The sequence below is a fragment of the Xenopus laevis genome, chromosome 6S (genome assembly GCF_017654675.1).
Source record: "Xenopus laevis strain J_2021 chromosome 6S, Xenopus_laevis_v10.1, whole genome shotgun sequence".
NCBI classification, from domain to species: Eukaryota; Metazoa; Chordata; class Amphibia; order Anura; family Pipidae; genus Xenopus; species Xenopus laevis.
Window position 1 is genome coordinate 120167798 of NC_054382.1, and position 17645 is coordinate 120185442.

At 40.6% G+C, this 17645-nt stretch overlaps 1 protein-coding gene across 1 annotated transcript in view; it reads right to left on the bottom strand.

Moving 5' to 3' along the window:
* Positions 1 to 2949: 2949 nt before the first annotated feature.
* The window catches only part of eif3e.S (eukaryotic translation initiation factor 3 subunit E S homeolog), a 30502-nt gene continuing 15806 nt past the window's right edge, over positions 2950 to 17645 (bottom strand). The window contains 6 exon segments of the mRNA NM_001095852.1: positions 2950 to 3126; positions 4809 to 4943; positions 6020 to 6122; positions 9395 to 9504; positions 11926 to 12027; positions 12200 to 12326. Coding sequence (NP_001089321.1) covers positions 3088 to 3126; positions 4809 to 4943; positions 6020 to 6122; positions 9395 to 9504; positions 11926 to 12027; positions 12200 to 12326 — 616 coding nt within the window. The 3' untranslated portion in view covers positions 2950 to 3087.

Consider the following 17645-nt stretch of genomic DNA (forward strand, 5'->3'; position numbering starts at 1 on the left):
TAGCTACAGAGGTTGAGAACATGAGACCATATAGTGCAATTTATCAAACTGGCTTACACATACCCTTTGAATTGCAGAATTTCCAGTGAAAGAGTTGGTAAATCCATCTGGCCAGTGATCATACTGTAATGAGATCAGGGTCTGTATTCAGCTAATTGGGCCACTAATCAGCCCATCTGTTGTTGGATCAATGAGGCTGTCCATTTAGAGGAATCCAGATGGAAGAGAATCTCTCAGGACCTCTGTTGAATGACTGATGGTACCGGCCATTAGCTAGAACCCTAATGCTCCACACTATTAACAGCTTTTGGGGCACACTATTAACAGCTGGGTAACGACAGTAACTGGCGAACATTCCAATTGAAACATTTTGATCTCCAGTTCTTGATATATTGGAAGCTGGGTCGATTTTGTTTTTCATTCCCTATGCAATTCAGAACTTTGTAAAATGACTTCTTAGGATAGAGAGGTTCATCCATATGGTTCCCCCGACCAAATACCAGGTGTAACCAACGTCATGGTGACATTACACTCCTGGATCCCCACTTATGGGCAGTTTTATTCATAGAACAGGGGTTCCGTTGTATGAATGCTACAGGCTTTGTACACCTCCATATAACTGGTGAACACAAAAATATGTGTAAAATTTCAATGCATGAAATTGCCATAGGTGCTGTTAAGCGAGAACTGTTGCTTATTTTAGGTGCAATTATTCCTATACGTTTATAACTCAAGTTACAGTAGTTTCGTGGGAAAAAAACAAGCTAGCGGTTACTGCTATTTGAACTTTGCCAGCAGTTTTACATTACAGATGAAAACCAGTGAACACTCAAAACATATATGGAAACATTTGAATTCCTGCTAAAATTATTTTCTTACACACAAGATCTCTCTTCCCATGGATCAAGAACTACTTGACTTCATAGCTGGGTAGATATTAACATCTGGCTAAGGTTGTGCTGCCTCCAGGCTGGCGACTCTAGTCTGTTTAATCCAATTAAATGGGTTTTTCAGTTAAGCAGCCCAATGTTCTTCTACTACACACCCTTCTTCTGCCTCCTGAGTGACCTACTGTAGTAGACAGATCAGTTCCAGTACCTGGAGGTGGGGAGCTGAAATAAGGTCCACTATGTTCTAACAAAGCATCGTCCAGAAATAAACAGCTGAGCAATGTGTTTATCACAAAAAAATGCCAATGGTTTAATCTAAAGAATTTATGGGAAATCTGGACAGCAAAGTGGAGGATAGTCAGTATCAATAAATGTAAGGCTACTTGCACCCTAAATTGGACTTAAGTTTGGCAAATCCTTGATGAATAGAGAGATAAAACTTGGCTGAAGCAAGCAATAGCAGTAAGAAGCAGGAATGGCCAGCAAGATATTCATGAGATGAGAATTCTTTCCCTTTACAAAACACTTGTAATGACCAGCCTAAAATATTCAGTGCAATCTCCAGTCTCCAGTGCTTAAAAAAAGAATATTATTAATGAAGTAGATAAGATCCAGAGAATAGCTACGGAGGTCATGGAAGGTCTCGGTTATAAGGAAAGGAAGGGCTAGTTGGGATTGTTTGACTGGAGAAGAGATGCTAAAAGGAGCGATATAATAAAACTTTGTATAAATATATAAGTGGACTTTATAATAAACTCTTTGATGCCAGCAGATCCTTCAAGATAGAAGGACATCCAGTGAGATTAGAAGAAAGGAGGCACCATCTTAAAGGGGACCAGTCACCCAAACAAAATTATTCCAAATACTATTTTATCATGTTAGTCAAGCAAAATTAACTTTAATTACACTATATAAATTATTTCAATATTGTTTCCATCAGTCTGGGAACTCATAACTATAACAAGCAGGCAGGAGCCATTTTGTGGACACTGTTATTAAGACAAGCCTTGTATCATCTCAGAATCTTGTTTGTGCACCAGGGGACAGGGACCCAATGTCCATCCCCATGCCCTGGTTACACAATTAAATCGTTGAGAGCTGGGGGAATGTAGGGAGAGCGGTGACATCTAGGAAGTGCTGAATGGAAAATGAAAGTAATTGTCTGCCCCGCCTCTATGCCTAGGCATAGAGGCGGGGTAGGCAATATTTGATTGACAGCTGATATTTTTAAATGAGTTTACAACAGCTATGAATGGTTTAATAAAAAAAAAGAAATTGGATTACATATTTAATTTAAAAAGGACTTTTATTATACAGATTTTTATGTCTGGGTGATGGGTCCACTTTAAGATGAAAAACGTTTTTGTTTTACGGTGAATACTGTAGAAATGTGCAATTTTCTCTCTCTCTCAATCATTCGTACTGGCATTTTAGCAAGTGACACTTAATGAAATTATTTGTGTCTTGACCAAGGCAAAGGAGTGTCACTTTTGAAATGGTTTCCTGAATCATCTAACAGTTAGCTAGGTATCGCTTTGAAATGGTTTTCCTTGCATAAAATAGAGCAGTGATCCCCAACCAGTAGCTCGCGAGCAACATGTTGCTCTCCGAACCCTTGGATGTTGCTCTCGGTGTCCTCAAAGCAGGTGATTATTTTTGAATTTCTGGCTTGGAGGCAAGTTTTAATTGCATAAAGACTATGTATAGTGCCAAGTAGAGCCTCCTGTAGGCTTCCAGTCCACATAGGGGCTACCAAATAGCCAATCGCAGCCTTTATTTGGCATGCCACTGGACTTTTACATGCTTGTGTTGCTCCCCAACTCTTTTTACATTTGCATGTGGCTCATGGGTAAAAAAGGTTGGGGACCCCTGAAATAGAGGATATCAACATATACATAATTCCTCTATGTATTGTGTATTATGCTTGTTGAACACAATGCTACATATTTATTATACAGATATAAATGGAGGGAAATAACTTAAACAGCTCATACAGTAAAATGTGGTACACAAGTAAATCAGAAAAATAAAAGCAAAAAAAATCATCAATATCCCCCAGTTAAAAGGAATTGTTCCCATTTTATTCAAAAACATGCCTTTCTTTAATCTCACGGTGTGACTTGGTTTGTGCAAGAGGAAAAGAAAGCATGGGTTTCAGCAGAAAACTTGGTTCTGTTGGAAAGTTCAAACAAAGTCTTCAATAGAATCCGGAATCCTGAGCTGCCCAGGTAGGTGCCTGCAAAATGAAGTCATTATATACATTTATCCTGACAAGTCATTGTTTTTAAACAATGCCAAGTGAAAGGTATGGATTTGAAAAATGTAAATACAGTCGTATTCCTTGTCAACTATCTCCTCCCCAAGAACTTGAACAGGACTTCAAGGGGTCTGGCCTATGAGTCTATAAACTGACTTGCATCAGTTTTTATTTTAAGTCATTATTTTAACCTGCAACAAAAAAGTTGTTGCAAGTTAAAATAACTAAATGGATGACTTAAAAGGAGAACTAAACCCTAAAAATTAATATGGCTAAAAATTATATTTTATATAGTGAACTTATTGCACCAGCCTAAAGTTTCAGCTTGTCAATAGCAGCAATGATCCAGGACTTCAAACTTGTCACAGGGGGTCACCATCTTGGAAAGTGTCTGTGACACTCACATGCTCAGTGGGCTCTGATTGGCTGTTGAGAAGCTAAGCTTAGGGCTCGTCACTAATTATCCAGCAGAAAATGAGCTTCCCCTGTAATATAAGCTGATGCTACAGGTTTGCTGATTATTAAATTCTGATGCTAATTGCACTGGTTTCTGTGCTGCCATGTAGTAATTATCTGTATTAATTACTAATCAGCCTTATATTGTGACATTTCTATTCTATGTGTATTGTATATTGTGAGTGGGTCCCTAAGCTCAGTAAGTGACAGCAGCACAGAGCATGTGCAGTGAATCATCAGAAAAGTAAATGGGGAGCTACTGGGGCATCTTTGGAGACACAGATCTTTACTGCTAAAGGGCTGTGGTTGCCTTGGGCTGGTACAGAAGCACAAAACATAATGTACAACATTTCTAGCTACTTCTTTAGTTAAGCTTTAGCTCTCCTTTAATAACATTCAGAAAAATAATTTCCCATATCTCGACTTTGCAGTAGTCCACCCCCCCCCACTTAGAGAATGATGAGAAACATGCAACAAATTTGCCACAATTTAGAATGGTTTACAGAATCACACAGCAGGCAAGTAAAACGGCAAAAAAAATTAAAAAGCAAAGCTTAATTAAAATTTAAAGAAAATGTATTTAGTGCCAACATGGACTTTCTATAAATGGGAAAAAAAATAGCATGTACAGGTATGGGATCCGTTATCCAGGAAGATCTGAATTACGGAAAGGCTGTCTCCTATAGACTTCATTATAATTAAATAATCCAGATTTTCAAAATTGTTTTCTCTGTAATAATAAAACAGTAGCTTGTACTTGATCTCAAATAAGATATAATTAATCCTTTTTGGAGGCAAAACCAGCCTATTGGGTTTATTTAATGTTTAAATTATATTCTAGTAGACCTCAGGTATGACTATCCAAATTACAGAAAGATCCGTTATCCGGAAAACCCCAGGTCCCAAGCATTCTGGATAATAGGTCTGATACTTGTATTTGATGCATGCCATATTTACCTGAATTTGCGTTTGAATGTGCTTTAAACAAATAGCACAAAGTCCATATAGGACTAGGGAGGAGGAACAATACCTATAAGCTTTATGAAAATCATATGTTGCTAAAAATGTTTAAATCCCACTGCATATTATTTTGATGTTTCTAGATCCGTGGGTTGGATCATAAGTTTTCATTATTTTAATCCTATGTCAGGAAGAGGAATTTATCCTCAATAAGAGAGTCAGCGGCACAAAGCAAACATCTTTACCTCAGTTCTGCTGTTCTGGTTTGATTTCTTCTCAATATTCATGGCTAGCATTTGGCTACGGAACGCAAGACTCTTCGTCTTTTCAATCACTTGCTGATATGGAGAGACCGCATTGTTCCCCATCACCACGTGGCCCTGGAACAAGTACAGAAAATGACATTTTTTTGTATCTGTTTAATCGATATAAAAGGCTCGATTTTAATACACTCGGACAGCTCAAAGTATTGCATATCCTGCAGGTAGCATTATGGAAATCTAAACAAATTTGACTTTAAAGGAGAAGGAAAGTCGTTTACCAATTGGGGGTGCCAAATGTTAGGCACCCCCAAGTGAATGTATTTACTTACCTAAAAACCCTGGGCCGGTGCTCCTTTCAGCAGAAAACTGCACCAGCCCAGGGTTATTCCAGCAATCACCATGGATCAATCCTCTTCCGGCTTCTTCTTTCTTCTCGCAGTTGCACATGCACATTAGAGTGGAAAGTCGAACTTTTTAGTTTAAGTCGGCTTTTTCATCCTACTACGCATGCGTCTGCCCTGGAAAATTTGAAGAAAGAAAAAACCCAGAAGAGAAGCGATCCGTGGTGCTCACTGGAATAGCCCTGGGCCGGTGGAGTTTTCTGCCGATAGGAGCACCGGCCCAGGGTTTCAGGTAAGTAAATACAATCACATGGGGGTGCCTAACATTTGGCACCATATGGAAAAAAGGAATTACCCTCGCACAACCTGGCCGTCCAATCAATCCGAATCTCCGGTGCTCAAATTCAGTATAGAAGAAAAGCAAATCACCGGCACAACTTGGGAAATGCTAGCAGGGAGATCCCCTTACTCGTTTGTTGCGGATGCAACGTTTCGGGGCATAACCCCTGTCAAGAATGGGGTTACGCCCTGAAACGTTGCATCCGCAATAAACGAGAAAGAGGATCTCCCTGCTAGCATTTCCCAAGTTGTGCCGGTGATTTACTTTTCTTCTAACATTTGGCACCCCCAAGTGCTAAACGACTTTCCTTCTCCTTTAAAAACAGAACTACTGCAGGCAAAACTGAATGATATCCAAACATTGCGAGCGAGTTCTGCTGCTTAACGGAATACCCACCCACCACTATAAACGGTCTGCAGCGATACACAATTTATAAGCCATGTCGTTCCAAACAAAATTACATCATTTACTGTGGTTCTGTAAGAATGAACGAGACAAAATGAAAGCCGTACCAGTTTGGAATCTATCTTGGCGTCCAGTCTTGCATTACGAATTAAATTGACAATCCACCTTTCAGCTTCTTCCGGAGTCATATTCAGTTTGTCGGCCAACATGCTTGGAGAGAAATGGGGGGGGGGAGGGGATGTAAATTAAAATTAATTTGTTTGGGATAAAGAATTGTATTTAGATTTTTTTGGATAACTGCTGCACCTCATTTTCCCAGTTTAGCAGAATCTCCAATATATATATATGGACAGGCAAATGAGTAGCTTTAGAGATAAAGGGATGATATGACATTTTTTTGCTCATTGGGTTGTTACATGGGGCATTTTTATTGGCCCTGGTGGTCAAACTGCCTCTAAATAACATTGACTCCCAAAACCAAAGCACAGGAACCGCTCTGCCTGTATTAAGTAGGGATGCACCAAATCCACTATTTGGGATTCGGACGAATACCTGAATCCTTCTTGAAAGATTCAGCCGAATACCGAACTGAATCCGAATATGTGACTTATTGACCGGAAGGGAAAACATTCTTTGTTTTGTGACAAAAAGTTTGAGATTTCCCTATCCACCCCCAATTTGCATATGCAAATTAGGATTCAGATTCAATTTCGGCACAAGGATTCAGCCAAATCCGAATCTTGCTGAAAAAATCCAAATCCAGGGCAAATCCTGAACCGAATCCTGGATTCGGTGCATCCCTAGTATTAAAGAACCAGTAACGTCAAAAAATTTTTTAAAAAATATTTGCTTGTATAACGAAAAAAAAAACAAGACATATTTAACTTTAAAATCGCAAAGTCTTTATTAAGAAATAACTTACAGAAACTCCGCTTGCGCTCCTCTTCAGAAAAGTCACCGTCCATAGTGCGGCGCTCAATTTCTCCTCTCTGCCTTCTTTAGGAGATAGCCAGGGAGGAGAAATCTAGCAGCGCACAATGGGTCATCGCCCTGTCGCCTTTTCTGAAGAGGAGCGCAAGCGGAGTTTCGTTATATATACAAATTAATTTTAAAAAATTGTCTGCAGAAGGGTGCCAAAATGCTCCCCACGTGCAATGCATGTTTCAAACCTTAATTCACTTGGGATCATTTAAGCAATAAAATACAAAACTGAACAAGGGCCATTTGTGAAGTATTTTAAAGGAGAATTAAACCCGTAAAATGAATATGGATAAAAATGCCATCTTTTATACACTGAACTTATTGCACGAGGCTAAAGTTTCAGCTTGTCAATAGCAGCAATGATCCAGGACTTCAGACTTGTCACAGGGGGTCACCATCTTGGAAAGTGTCTGTGACACTCACATGCTCAGTGGGCTCTGATTGGCTGTTGAGAAGCTAAGCTTAGGGCTCGTCACTAATTATCCAGCAGAAAATGAGCTTCCCCTGTAATATAAGCTGATGCTACAGGTTTGCTGATTATTAAATTCTGATGCTAATTGCACTGGTTTCTGTGCTGCCATGTAGTAATTATCTGTATTAATTACTAATCAGCCTTATATTGTGACATTTCTATTCTATGTGTACTGTATATTGTGAGTGGGTCCCTAAGCTCAATAAGTGACAGCAGCACAGAGCATGTGCAGTGAATCAGCAGAAAAGAAGATGGGGAGCTACTGGGGCATCTTTGGAGACACAGATCTTTACTGCTAAAGGGCTGTGGTTGCCTTGGGCCGGTACAAAAGCACAAAACAATGTACAACATTTCTACCTACTTCTTTAGTTAAGCTTTATTTCTCCTTTAAGAGATGTGCGTGTTACATCTTAAAGGAGAACATGTTCCCAGACAAGCGCACGTTTATGGCAGCTTTGCTTTCAAGTCAAGGCAGTTGTTTAGTGGTTTTTAACGTTTGCCCAGACTTGTGGGAACTTGAGAGATACTGGGTTAGAAGAAGTGTTTCTCATTAACTCAATTAGTACCATGGTAGCACTTAGCTGGATAGCTACTTTGATGTGCTGTATCTCCAAACACTTGTTCCCCAGACATCACAAGGCCTTTCATACATGTATTTATGACTTTTAGTATAAAATGTGAGGAGGACATGCAACTAAGGACCTGCACATAAAGGAAGATGCAAAAACAACACAAATCAACATATATGCATTTCCTGCTAATAATTTCCCCACTGAAAAGGTTTGTGCAATACCCGATGAAGCTCACTATATACTTCAATATTCAAACGAGCAGCGGTCGTGTCATTAGCTCTAGTTTCACTAAGATGTTACCGCTTCCTTGTTTCATTTATCTTTCTCGTTAGCAAACAAAGCAACGAGTAACGAAGTCCAAATGAAGACTCTCACGCTTGACATCAGAGTACATAAACTTGAAAGCAGCGAACTCGAAATGACTGAAGTTATAAAGCATATTGAGTTTTCTAAAAACCCTAACAGGAGAACTAAAGCTTAACGAAAGAAGTAGCTAGAAATGTTGTACATTATGTTTTGTGCTTCTGTACCAGCCCAAGGCAACCACAGCCCTTTACCAGTAAAGATCTGTGTCTCCAAAGATGCCCCAGTAGCTCCCCATCTTCTTTTCTGCTGATTCACTGCACATGCTCTGTGCTGCTGTCACTTACTGAGCTTAGGGACCCACTCACAATATACAGTACACATAGAATAGAAATGTCACAATATAAGGCTGATTAGTAATTAATACAGATAATTACTACATGGCAGCACAGAAACCAGTGCAACTAATATCAGAATTTAATAATCAGCCCTGTAGCATCAGCTTATATTACAGACCAACCTCATTTTCTGCTGGATAATTAGTGACGAGCCCTAAGCTTAGCTTCTCAACAGCTGCTCAGAGCCCACTGAGCATGTGAGTGTCACAGACACTTTCCAAGATGGTGACCCCCTGTGACAAGTTTGAAGTCCTGGATCATTGCTGCTATTGACAAGCTGAAACTTTAGGCTGGTTCAATAAGTTCACTATATAAAATATGGCATTTTTAGCCGCATTCATTTTTAGGTTTAGTTCTCCTTTAATCTCTATGCAAATATCCCAACTGGAAACCAAATGGACCTCCTTCTTGGGTTAACAATGGCATTTTTTTTTTAATGAATGTAAACTTTGTGGATTTATGTTCTACAAGTGCTGCTGTACTGTTTATAATCCCTAAACGTCCCAAATGGAAATCAGTTAAATCGCATAGGAGCTCTATCCCAAAAGAACCCTTCTCTTCGGTTCTATACACTGTACAGGATAAAATGTATCCACCTTAAAACAGAAGATGCCATTTTTAGACAAACACATTTAGTATGGTAACGTTTGCTTTTATTTTAAAATCCATTAGTGCAGAGTTCCCCCACAGGCTCCCAGGATGATGTAAAGTCAAGCTAAAGTTAGACTGAGTATATCAGTATATAGAATCATTTACCTGATGCTTATACACTGATGGATGCGACAGAAGGTCTCAAATATAAAGAGTCTGGCATTTTCAATGAAGTCTTCTAGGCAGGCAACAAGAAAGAAGTCATTTACCAGCACCTAAACAGATGGATAAAAACAAGACATTTGAATAAGAAGCTAACAGTGAAAATGTACATGGTTTAAAGGAGAAGGAAAGCTTCAGAAACATTTATTGCCAGTAGATTAGCCACAATAGTGCAAGCTATAACATTATATTTATTCTGTAGAATGCTTAAACAGCTCTGGAAACTCTCTGTTTAGGATAACAGCTGCCATATTAGCTTGTGTTAAGAGTCCTGCGCAGGTCCATTTTTTGGGAACTGTACCCGACCCGTACCTGCAACCTGGATCCGCATTCTTTTTTTTTTAAAAGGTAAGTTTTATTTCCTTTTGTGGATCCGCATTCTTACCGCTTGGACCCGCAAGTACCTTATCCACATCCCGGACCCGCTGACCATCAAGAATCAGGCTGTCATCAAGTGCGGTCATTGTAACCCGGAAATGACGTCATCGGAAATGGGAGTGATCAGAAAAAAAGGAGTAAAAATCGACATTGAGAAGACCCGCAGCCCGACCCGCAAACCCGCAGAACCGCATCTATACCCGCACCAGGAACTTCTACCTGCAGGGTTCTGCAGGTAACCCGCGGGTACCCGACCCGCTGCAGGACTCTAGCTTGTGTGACATCACTTTCTGCCTGAGTCTTTCCCTGCTCACTCATAGCTCTGGGCTCAGATTACAGCAGGGAGGGGAGGAGGGAGAGGAACACACTGAGCATGCTCAAGCCCTAGCCCTGGAAGTTTATGCTGAAAACAGGAAGTCTGGTACAGAAGCCCATATGTACACAACAGAAGAAAAGAAATGTGGGTAATTCCTACCATTTTGCAGATATTGGGTATTATGTAGTATAAAGGAAGGTAAAGGAATGGAGATTGTGGTAGCTGTCTGCAGTACTGTATACAAAACATCTCCCTATCTTTACTGTGTCCTATTTGGATCTAAAGCTCGCCATACAACATAAAGTCAGATCATTTTAATTACAAACACTCACAAACTGCATATGACATAGAGGGGGTGTTATATTGCCCAAATGATTTAACCACAGATAGAACCATACAAAGGTACCACAGCCTTTTCTTGATTGGCAGTTTGTATAAGTACCTACATTTATATGTGATAAACAAATACAATAAAGCACAGTAATATAATATGATATGCAACAGTGTTAGTTGTGCATCCTGCCATAACCACCATATAAACTAGTGATGTGTCAGGAAAAACGCAACCCGCAAACTACCCTATGGGTGGTGGCACATGGGGAAATTAGTCGACAAGCAACAATTATTCTCTACTGCGGGGGACTTCGGAAAACGAATCTATACGTATGCCATCCCACCGCCGATTCATATTCTTGCTGGCAGGAAGGCATTTGGGGAGATTAGTAGCCCACAGTAGAGAAGTTCTCCCCGTGTGGGACCACCCAAATCTGAAAACCATAACCTGCATCCCACCCTAACCCCAAAAACCATAACCTGCATCCCACCCTAACCCCAAAAACCATAACCTGCATCCCACCCTAACCCCAAAAACCATAACCTGCATCCCAATCTAACCTGCAAAACCATAACCTGCATCCCAATCTAACCTGCAAAACCATAACCTGCATCCCAATCTAACCATGAAAACCATAACCTGTATCCCACCCTAACCCCAAAAACCATAACCTGCATCCCACCCTAACCTGCAAAACCCATAACCTGCATCCCAATCTAACCTGCAAAACCATAACCTGCATCCCACCCTAACCCCAAAAACCATAACCTGCATCCCACCCTAACCTGCAAAACCATAAACAGCATCCCACCCTAAACTGCAAAACCATAACCTGCATCCCAATCTAACCCGAAAACCATAACCTGCATCCCACCCTAACCTGCAAAACCATAACCCGCATCCCACCCTAACCTGCTAAACCATAACCTGCATCCCAATCTAACCCGAAAACCATAACCTGCATCCCACCCTAACCCAAAAAAACATTACCAGCATCCCGAACAAACCCCAAAAACCATAACCTGCATCCCACCCTAACCCCAAAAACCATAACCTCCATCCCACCCTAACACCAGAAACCATAACCTGCATCCCACCCTAACCTGCAAAACCATAACCTGCATCTCAATCTAGCCCGAAAAACTATAACCTGCATCCCACCCTAACCAGAAAAACCATAACCTGCATTCCTCCCTAACCCGCAAAACCATAACCCCCACCCTAACCCGAAAATGTTTCCGATGTAGGACCCACACCAATCCACAGATCAGTGGTGCAAGTCACAAAAATAGACATCTCCGGAAGTGCAGCTGCTACAGTATAGCAGTATCCCAGTGTGACCCACACGCCATGAATGCCTAAAATTAGTCCCGATTCAGCCTGACCCACAGGGTATCTGGTCGCTCTGCAAGTAACACACTACAATACTCTAGTCAAGTTACTCACCGATTCACATTCTCTCAATTTTTTCTGTGCTCCATCAAAGTCAAAGTGGACGTATAAGCATTCCACAAACTCAGTAATGGGATCTTTGTAAGTATAGGATTCCTGTTTAAAGAAAATATATTTATTTTATTATCCTCAGAGACAATGGATTATATATGGTACATGGTTCATTTCATTTGAAATAACAGCTTACATCTAAACACATCTACTGTTACTGGTGGAACGGATGTTAAAACCGACTGTGATTGGTAGGAAGAGATTACTCTGAGCATACCTGTTGGATGACCTTAACCAGATCTTTTAAGACTTGTCTTCGTTTCCTCACATCTTTGTTGGTGATCACAGCAGTTGTCAGATATCGGAGAATGTGTGGGCACATAGTCTGAATGGCATTTAGATATCTAAAAGTGAAAAAAAATAACCCAAAAACAAATATTGGGGAAAAAAAGCTCCACATTGCTAGAAGGGTAGAGTTTTCTTTTAAAGGAACAGTTCAGTGTAAAAATAAAAACTGGGTAAATAAATAGGCTCTGCAACATTAAACATGTTTCTAATATAGTTAGTTAGGCCAAAATGTAATGTATAAAGGCTGGAGTGACTGGATGTCTAACATAATAGCCAGAACACTACTTCCTGCTATTCGGCTCTCTAACTCGGAGTTAATCAGCGACTTTAAGGGGAGCCACATGGGACATAACTGTTCAGTGAGTTTGCAATTGATCCTCAGCATTCAGCTCAGATTCAAAAGCAACAGTTATGGCCCATGTGCCCCCCCCTCAAGTCTCTGATTGGTTATTGCCTGGTAACCAATCAGTGGAAACCAAGAGAGCAGCAAAGCAGGAAGTAGTGTTCTGTTCTGTGAGACATCCAGTCACTCCAGCCTTTATACATTACATTTTTGGCTAACTAACTATATTAGAAACATTTTTTATTTTGCACAGCCTATTTGCCAAGTTTTTGTTTTTATACTAAACAACTGCTTGAAGAGAACGTTTACAGAGGATGTCAACCCATGACAACCAAAGTCTTGGTTTCTATTACAGGTATGGGACCTGTTAACCAGAATAGAGTCCTGCAGCGGGTCGGGTACCCGCGGGTTACCCGAAAAAAAGGAGGGAACCCTGCAGAACGAGGATTTTCAGGTGTGGGTATACCCGTGGGTTGCGATTCTGGTTGCGGGTCTCGTCTAAATTTCTTATCTTAGGTAAAGTTGTCTATATTTTACTCCTTTTATAGTTTTACAAAACTTGTTTCTGTCCCCGCCCACTTTTGATGTCACTTCTGGTTTGCAGCACCATCACTTCCTGTTTGATGGTGGTCGATGGGTTGCGGATAAGGCAGTTGCAGGTCTGGGTCGGGTAGCGGATCAAAGTGGGTAAATATGCAGGTTGCGGTTCAGGTCACGGCTGCGAGTTCAGGTAGGGTTTTAGAAATTGGTTCCACGCAGGACTCTAATCAAGAATGCTCGGGACCTGGGGCTTTCCAGATAAGGGATCTTCATACCTTAAGTCTACTAGAAAATCATTTAAACATCAAATAAAACCAATAGGCTGGTTTTGCCTCCAATAAGGATTTATTATAGGTAGGTAGCTACTGTTTTATTATTACAGTAAAAGGAAATCATTTTAAAAAATGAAAAAAAAAAAATGAATTAAAAAACTGTATATCTGGAGATCCCGTAATTCAGATCTTCCTGAACAAGGGGTTTCCGGACATGATGATAATCCTTAGAAATTATTAAAAATGGTGCCCGATTAAAAACGATAGCCCCCCTCTTTATGTATTCTTCAGGCTTAAATTTCAAAATGTTTGCAAACCAACAAGAGAACAGTTTGTAAGTTAAAAAATGACAAACTACAAGTCGAACATTTATCCTAAAAAATAAAAGCCAAATGTGACTGATGCGTTTCGGTAGCATGTGGACATCTGCATGTGTATGTTTTCTTTTCTCGCTGCAGCAGACAAAATGCTGATGGTAACCAGATGTTGAGGGCCGCAGCGCTTAGAGAGCGCGGGTTCGAAAAAAAACAAAAAAAACTTTGATGTGCGGCTGTAAATTGTAAGCAGTACAAGCACTGCACAATCATGGCTCTTAATCAGATAGCCAGACCTAGAAAAGCAAGATAACCCGTTCCATGCCACAGGCAACACATCAAGCAGGTTTTATAAACTTATGGGATCCTTTATCTGGAAACCAGTTATCCAGAAAGTTCCAAATTACGGAATGAGCATCTCCTATACACTCCATTATAATCCAATAATCCAGATTTTTAAAACGATTTCTTTTGTACTAAGATATAATTGATCCTTATTGGGTTTATAAATGTTTACATGATCTTCTGGTAGACCGAAGGTATGAAGATCCAAATTATGGAAATATCCATTATGTGGGAAAACCCCAGCTCCCGAGAATTCTGGATAACCGGTCCCATACCTATATTTTGTACCGCTACAATGCACATGGTCAATTTAATTGGATATTGTCAAGCTGTCATTAAACCGAAGCAATCGTAATGTGAATGCATTAATATGGGTAAGAAACGCGTACAGGTGGGTCTGAAGGGTGAACCCCACATTGCTTGTAATATGCGAAACAAAGAATAGCCCCTCACTCATTCTGCTCTGGTATACTTTATGTACAATAGGAAGAGATAACTGCAGGGGTAAATATTTGGCATTTTCATCTAAATTTAACATGACTTCTGCTACTTGAAGCAGAGATCACCCCCGAGGTGTTTCTTCCCATTGGAACAGACCAGCTCTGCAGGGCAACCATTATTTATTGTAAGATTAAAGGGGGGAAAAAAGCTACCAAAGTAGTTTATTGCCAATAGATTAGCCACAATAGTGCAAGCTATAACACTATATTTATGCTGCAGAATGCTTTACCATACCTGAGTAAACAGCTCTAGAAGCACTCTGTTTGTTTAGGATAGCAGCTGCCATATTAGCTTGGTGTGACATCACTTCCTGCTTGAGTCTCTCCCTGCTCACTCATAGCTCTGGGAGAGGAGCAAACTGAGCATGCTTAAACCCTAGTTTAAGCTGAAGGTCACACGGGGGAGATTTAATACGGGTAAGGTCACAAGGGGGAGATTTAGTCACCCGGCGACTAATCGCCTCTTCTTTTGGGCAACTAATCTCCCCGAACTGCTTTCACTTGCTAGAATGAAAAATCGCCAACGGCATGGCACTCACATCGCTTCATTTTCCGAAGTCACCCGGAGTCATGAGGAAACTTCGGGGCGACTTCAGAAAACGAAGTGCCGCGAGTGCCATGCCGCTGTCGATTTTTGATTCTAGGAGGCGGAAGGCAGGGGAAAGCAGTTGGGGGAGATTAGTTGCCCCAAAGAAGAGGCGATTAGTCGCAGGGTGACTAAATCTCCCAGAATCTCCCCGTGTGACCTTACCCTAAAAGAAAGCTATTATGCAAAGAATTAAAAAGCATGGCTTATTGCTCAAGCTCAATAACATTTCCCTCATCTTGTCTAGGTAAAAGATATAGTATTGCTATATTTCAACTAACACCTGGGTGCTTTGATTTAAAGAAACAAGTGGTTACCCTAAAGACTAAAGATATGGCCCTCTGCCAATTGTATTGATGGAGCCTGAACCCGAGATATAACTATACAGCAGATGATATACCATTTAAAGGAGAAATAAAGGTTAAAACAAAAAAGCTTTATCAGAAAGGTCTATATAAATAAACCAGTAAACCCTTAAAGAAAATGCTGCTCTGAGTCCTCTATCAAAAGAAACACCACATTTCTTTCCTTCTATTATGTACTCATGGGCTTCTGTATCAGACTTCCTGTTTTCATCTTAAACCTCCAGGGCTTGGGCTTGAGCATGCTCAGTTTGTTCCTCTCCCCCTCCCTGCTGTAATCTGAGCCCAGAGCTATGAGTGAGCAGGGAGAGACTCAGGCAGGAAACGGAGAGCATCTAGAGCTGTTTACGCCGGTATGGTAAAGCATTCTGCAGAATAAATATAGTCTTATAGCTTGCACTATTGTGGCGAATATATTGGCAATAAACTGCTTTGCAGATTTCCTTCTCCTTTAAATATTTAAGCTCTATAGGAATCTACCCCCTTCACTATTCTAGGGTCATTAGTGTTACTCCCATGACTGCAAAACCAACCAAACGGTTCCCGCTTCTCCACGTGAAAATAAGCTGGTAAGTGTTTTGGGGCAGAAAAAGGACACGGAGGCCATTGGAGTTAATTAGGGTGGATTCAACACATTGTCATTAGCAAAAATGTGTTACTGGGACAAATCCTGACAGTGTCATCAATTATTATTATTCACTATTTCAAAAAAAAAAAAAAAAAAAAAAAGATGTATTGCCCTGCCCTTATTGCAGAAGAGAAAAAGAATGAAAACAAATATACACAGCCTGCATACTGTATCTGGTCATAATCGGAGAATAACCAAATATACACAGCCCACATATCGGCATCAATTGCCTTTTATAATCATCCCCAGTTAATCAAGGGACCTATCCACTGCCTGAAACGAAACAGATACCCAGAACATTTGCAAGTATTTATATGAACAGAAGAAAAGCCTGTTGAGTTGTGAAACAGCATATGCTCTTTATTTAGAAGCTGCAGTCAGTAGCTTTGCCCTCACATACGAAGAGTAAAACACAAGATCAATATTTTCACTGCAAATTGGAAAATAAATATAAAATGGAGTCTGCCAGGGGCAGTTGGGGCATTTTATAGGATAATTCACCGAAGTTGTTTATTATAGTCACCAGAGAGCCATATGGGCAGATTCCCTAAAGGGCAAAGCGACTTACGCAAGCGAAATCTGACCAGGGTGACGTCATTTCAGAACTTCGCCAATTTCCTAACAGGCGCAGGCGTCACCTCGCTAACGAAGGTGATGGACGCTAATGTTGCTTCGCACTCTAACGCCAGGCGAATTTTCACTCTGGTGAATGGACGTAACGCAGCAAATTCACTAAGATGCATATTTAACTGAACGTTACCTCTTTCATCAGACTTGCCTTCGCCCAAAAAACGCTGGGGTCTTTGATAAGCTGCAAAAGGTACGTAAATTTTTTTTGGGTAACCGGGTTCCCCCCTCCATTACTATACTATATGGCACATAAACTATACACTGGGCTCATGTGTAGGGCAATTTCACAACTTTATTTTATTAATTATGGTTCCCCTGGGCTTGTGTAATGTAATGTATTTGCTGCAACATATACATCCATTCAACTTTCACTTCCCGCCGTATGCAAATTAGCCATAGCTAGCGCAACTTTGCTTTGCTTGCTGAAGTAACGCTAGCGCATCTTCGCAAAGCGTTTGGCGCCCTGGATGCAACTTCGCATTTTAGGGAAATTAGCATTGTCTTGGCAAATTTACGTAAGTGGTCGCTAGCGAATTTGCGCCGCTTAGGGAATTTGCCCAATAGTGTTTAGCATGATTTTAATAGTGTTTAGCATGATTTTAATTTGGCCTTTTTCAGCAGGATTCGTATTCAGCCGAATCCTTCTGCCCAGCCGAACCGAATCCTAATTTGCATAAAGTTAGCCCCATCCCAAAGTTGTAGGCCATAGGGCAGTGATCACCAACCTGTAGCTCATGAGCAAAATGTTGCTCTTCGACCCCTTGGATGTTGCTCCGGGCCTCCAAGCAGGTGCTTATTTTTAAATTCCTGGCTTAAACGTATGCTTTAGTTGCATAAAAACCATGTGTACTGCCA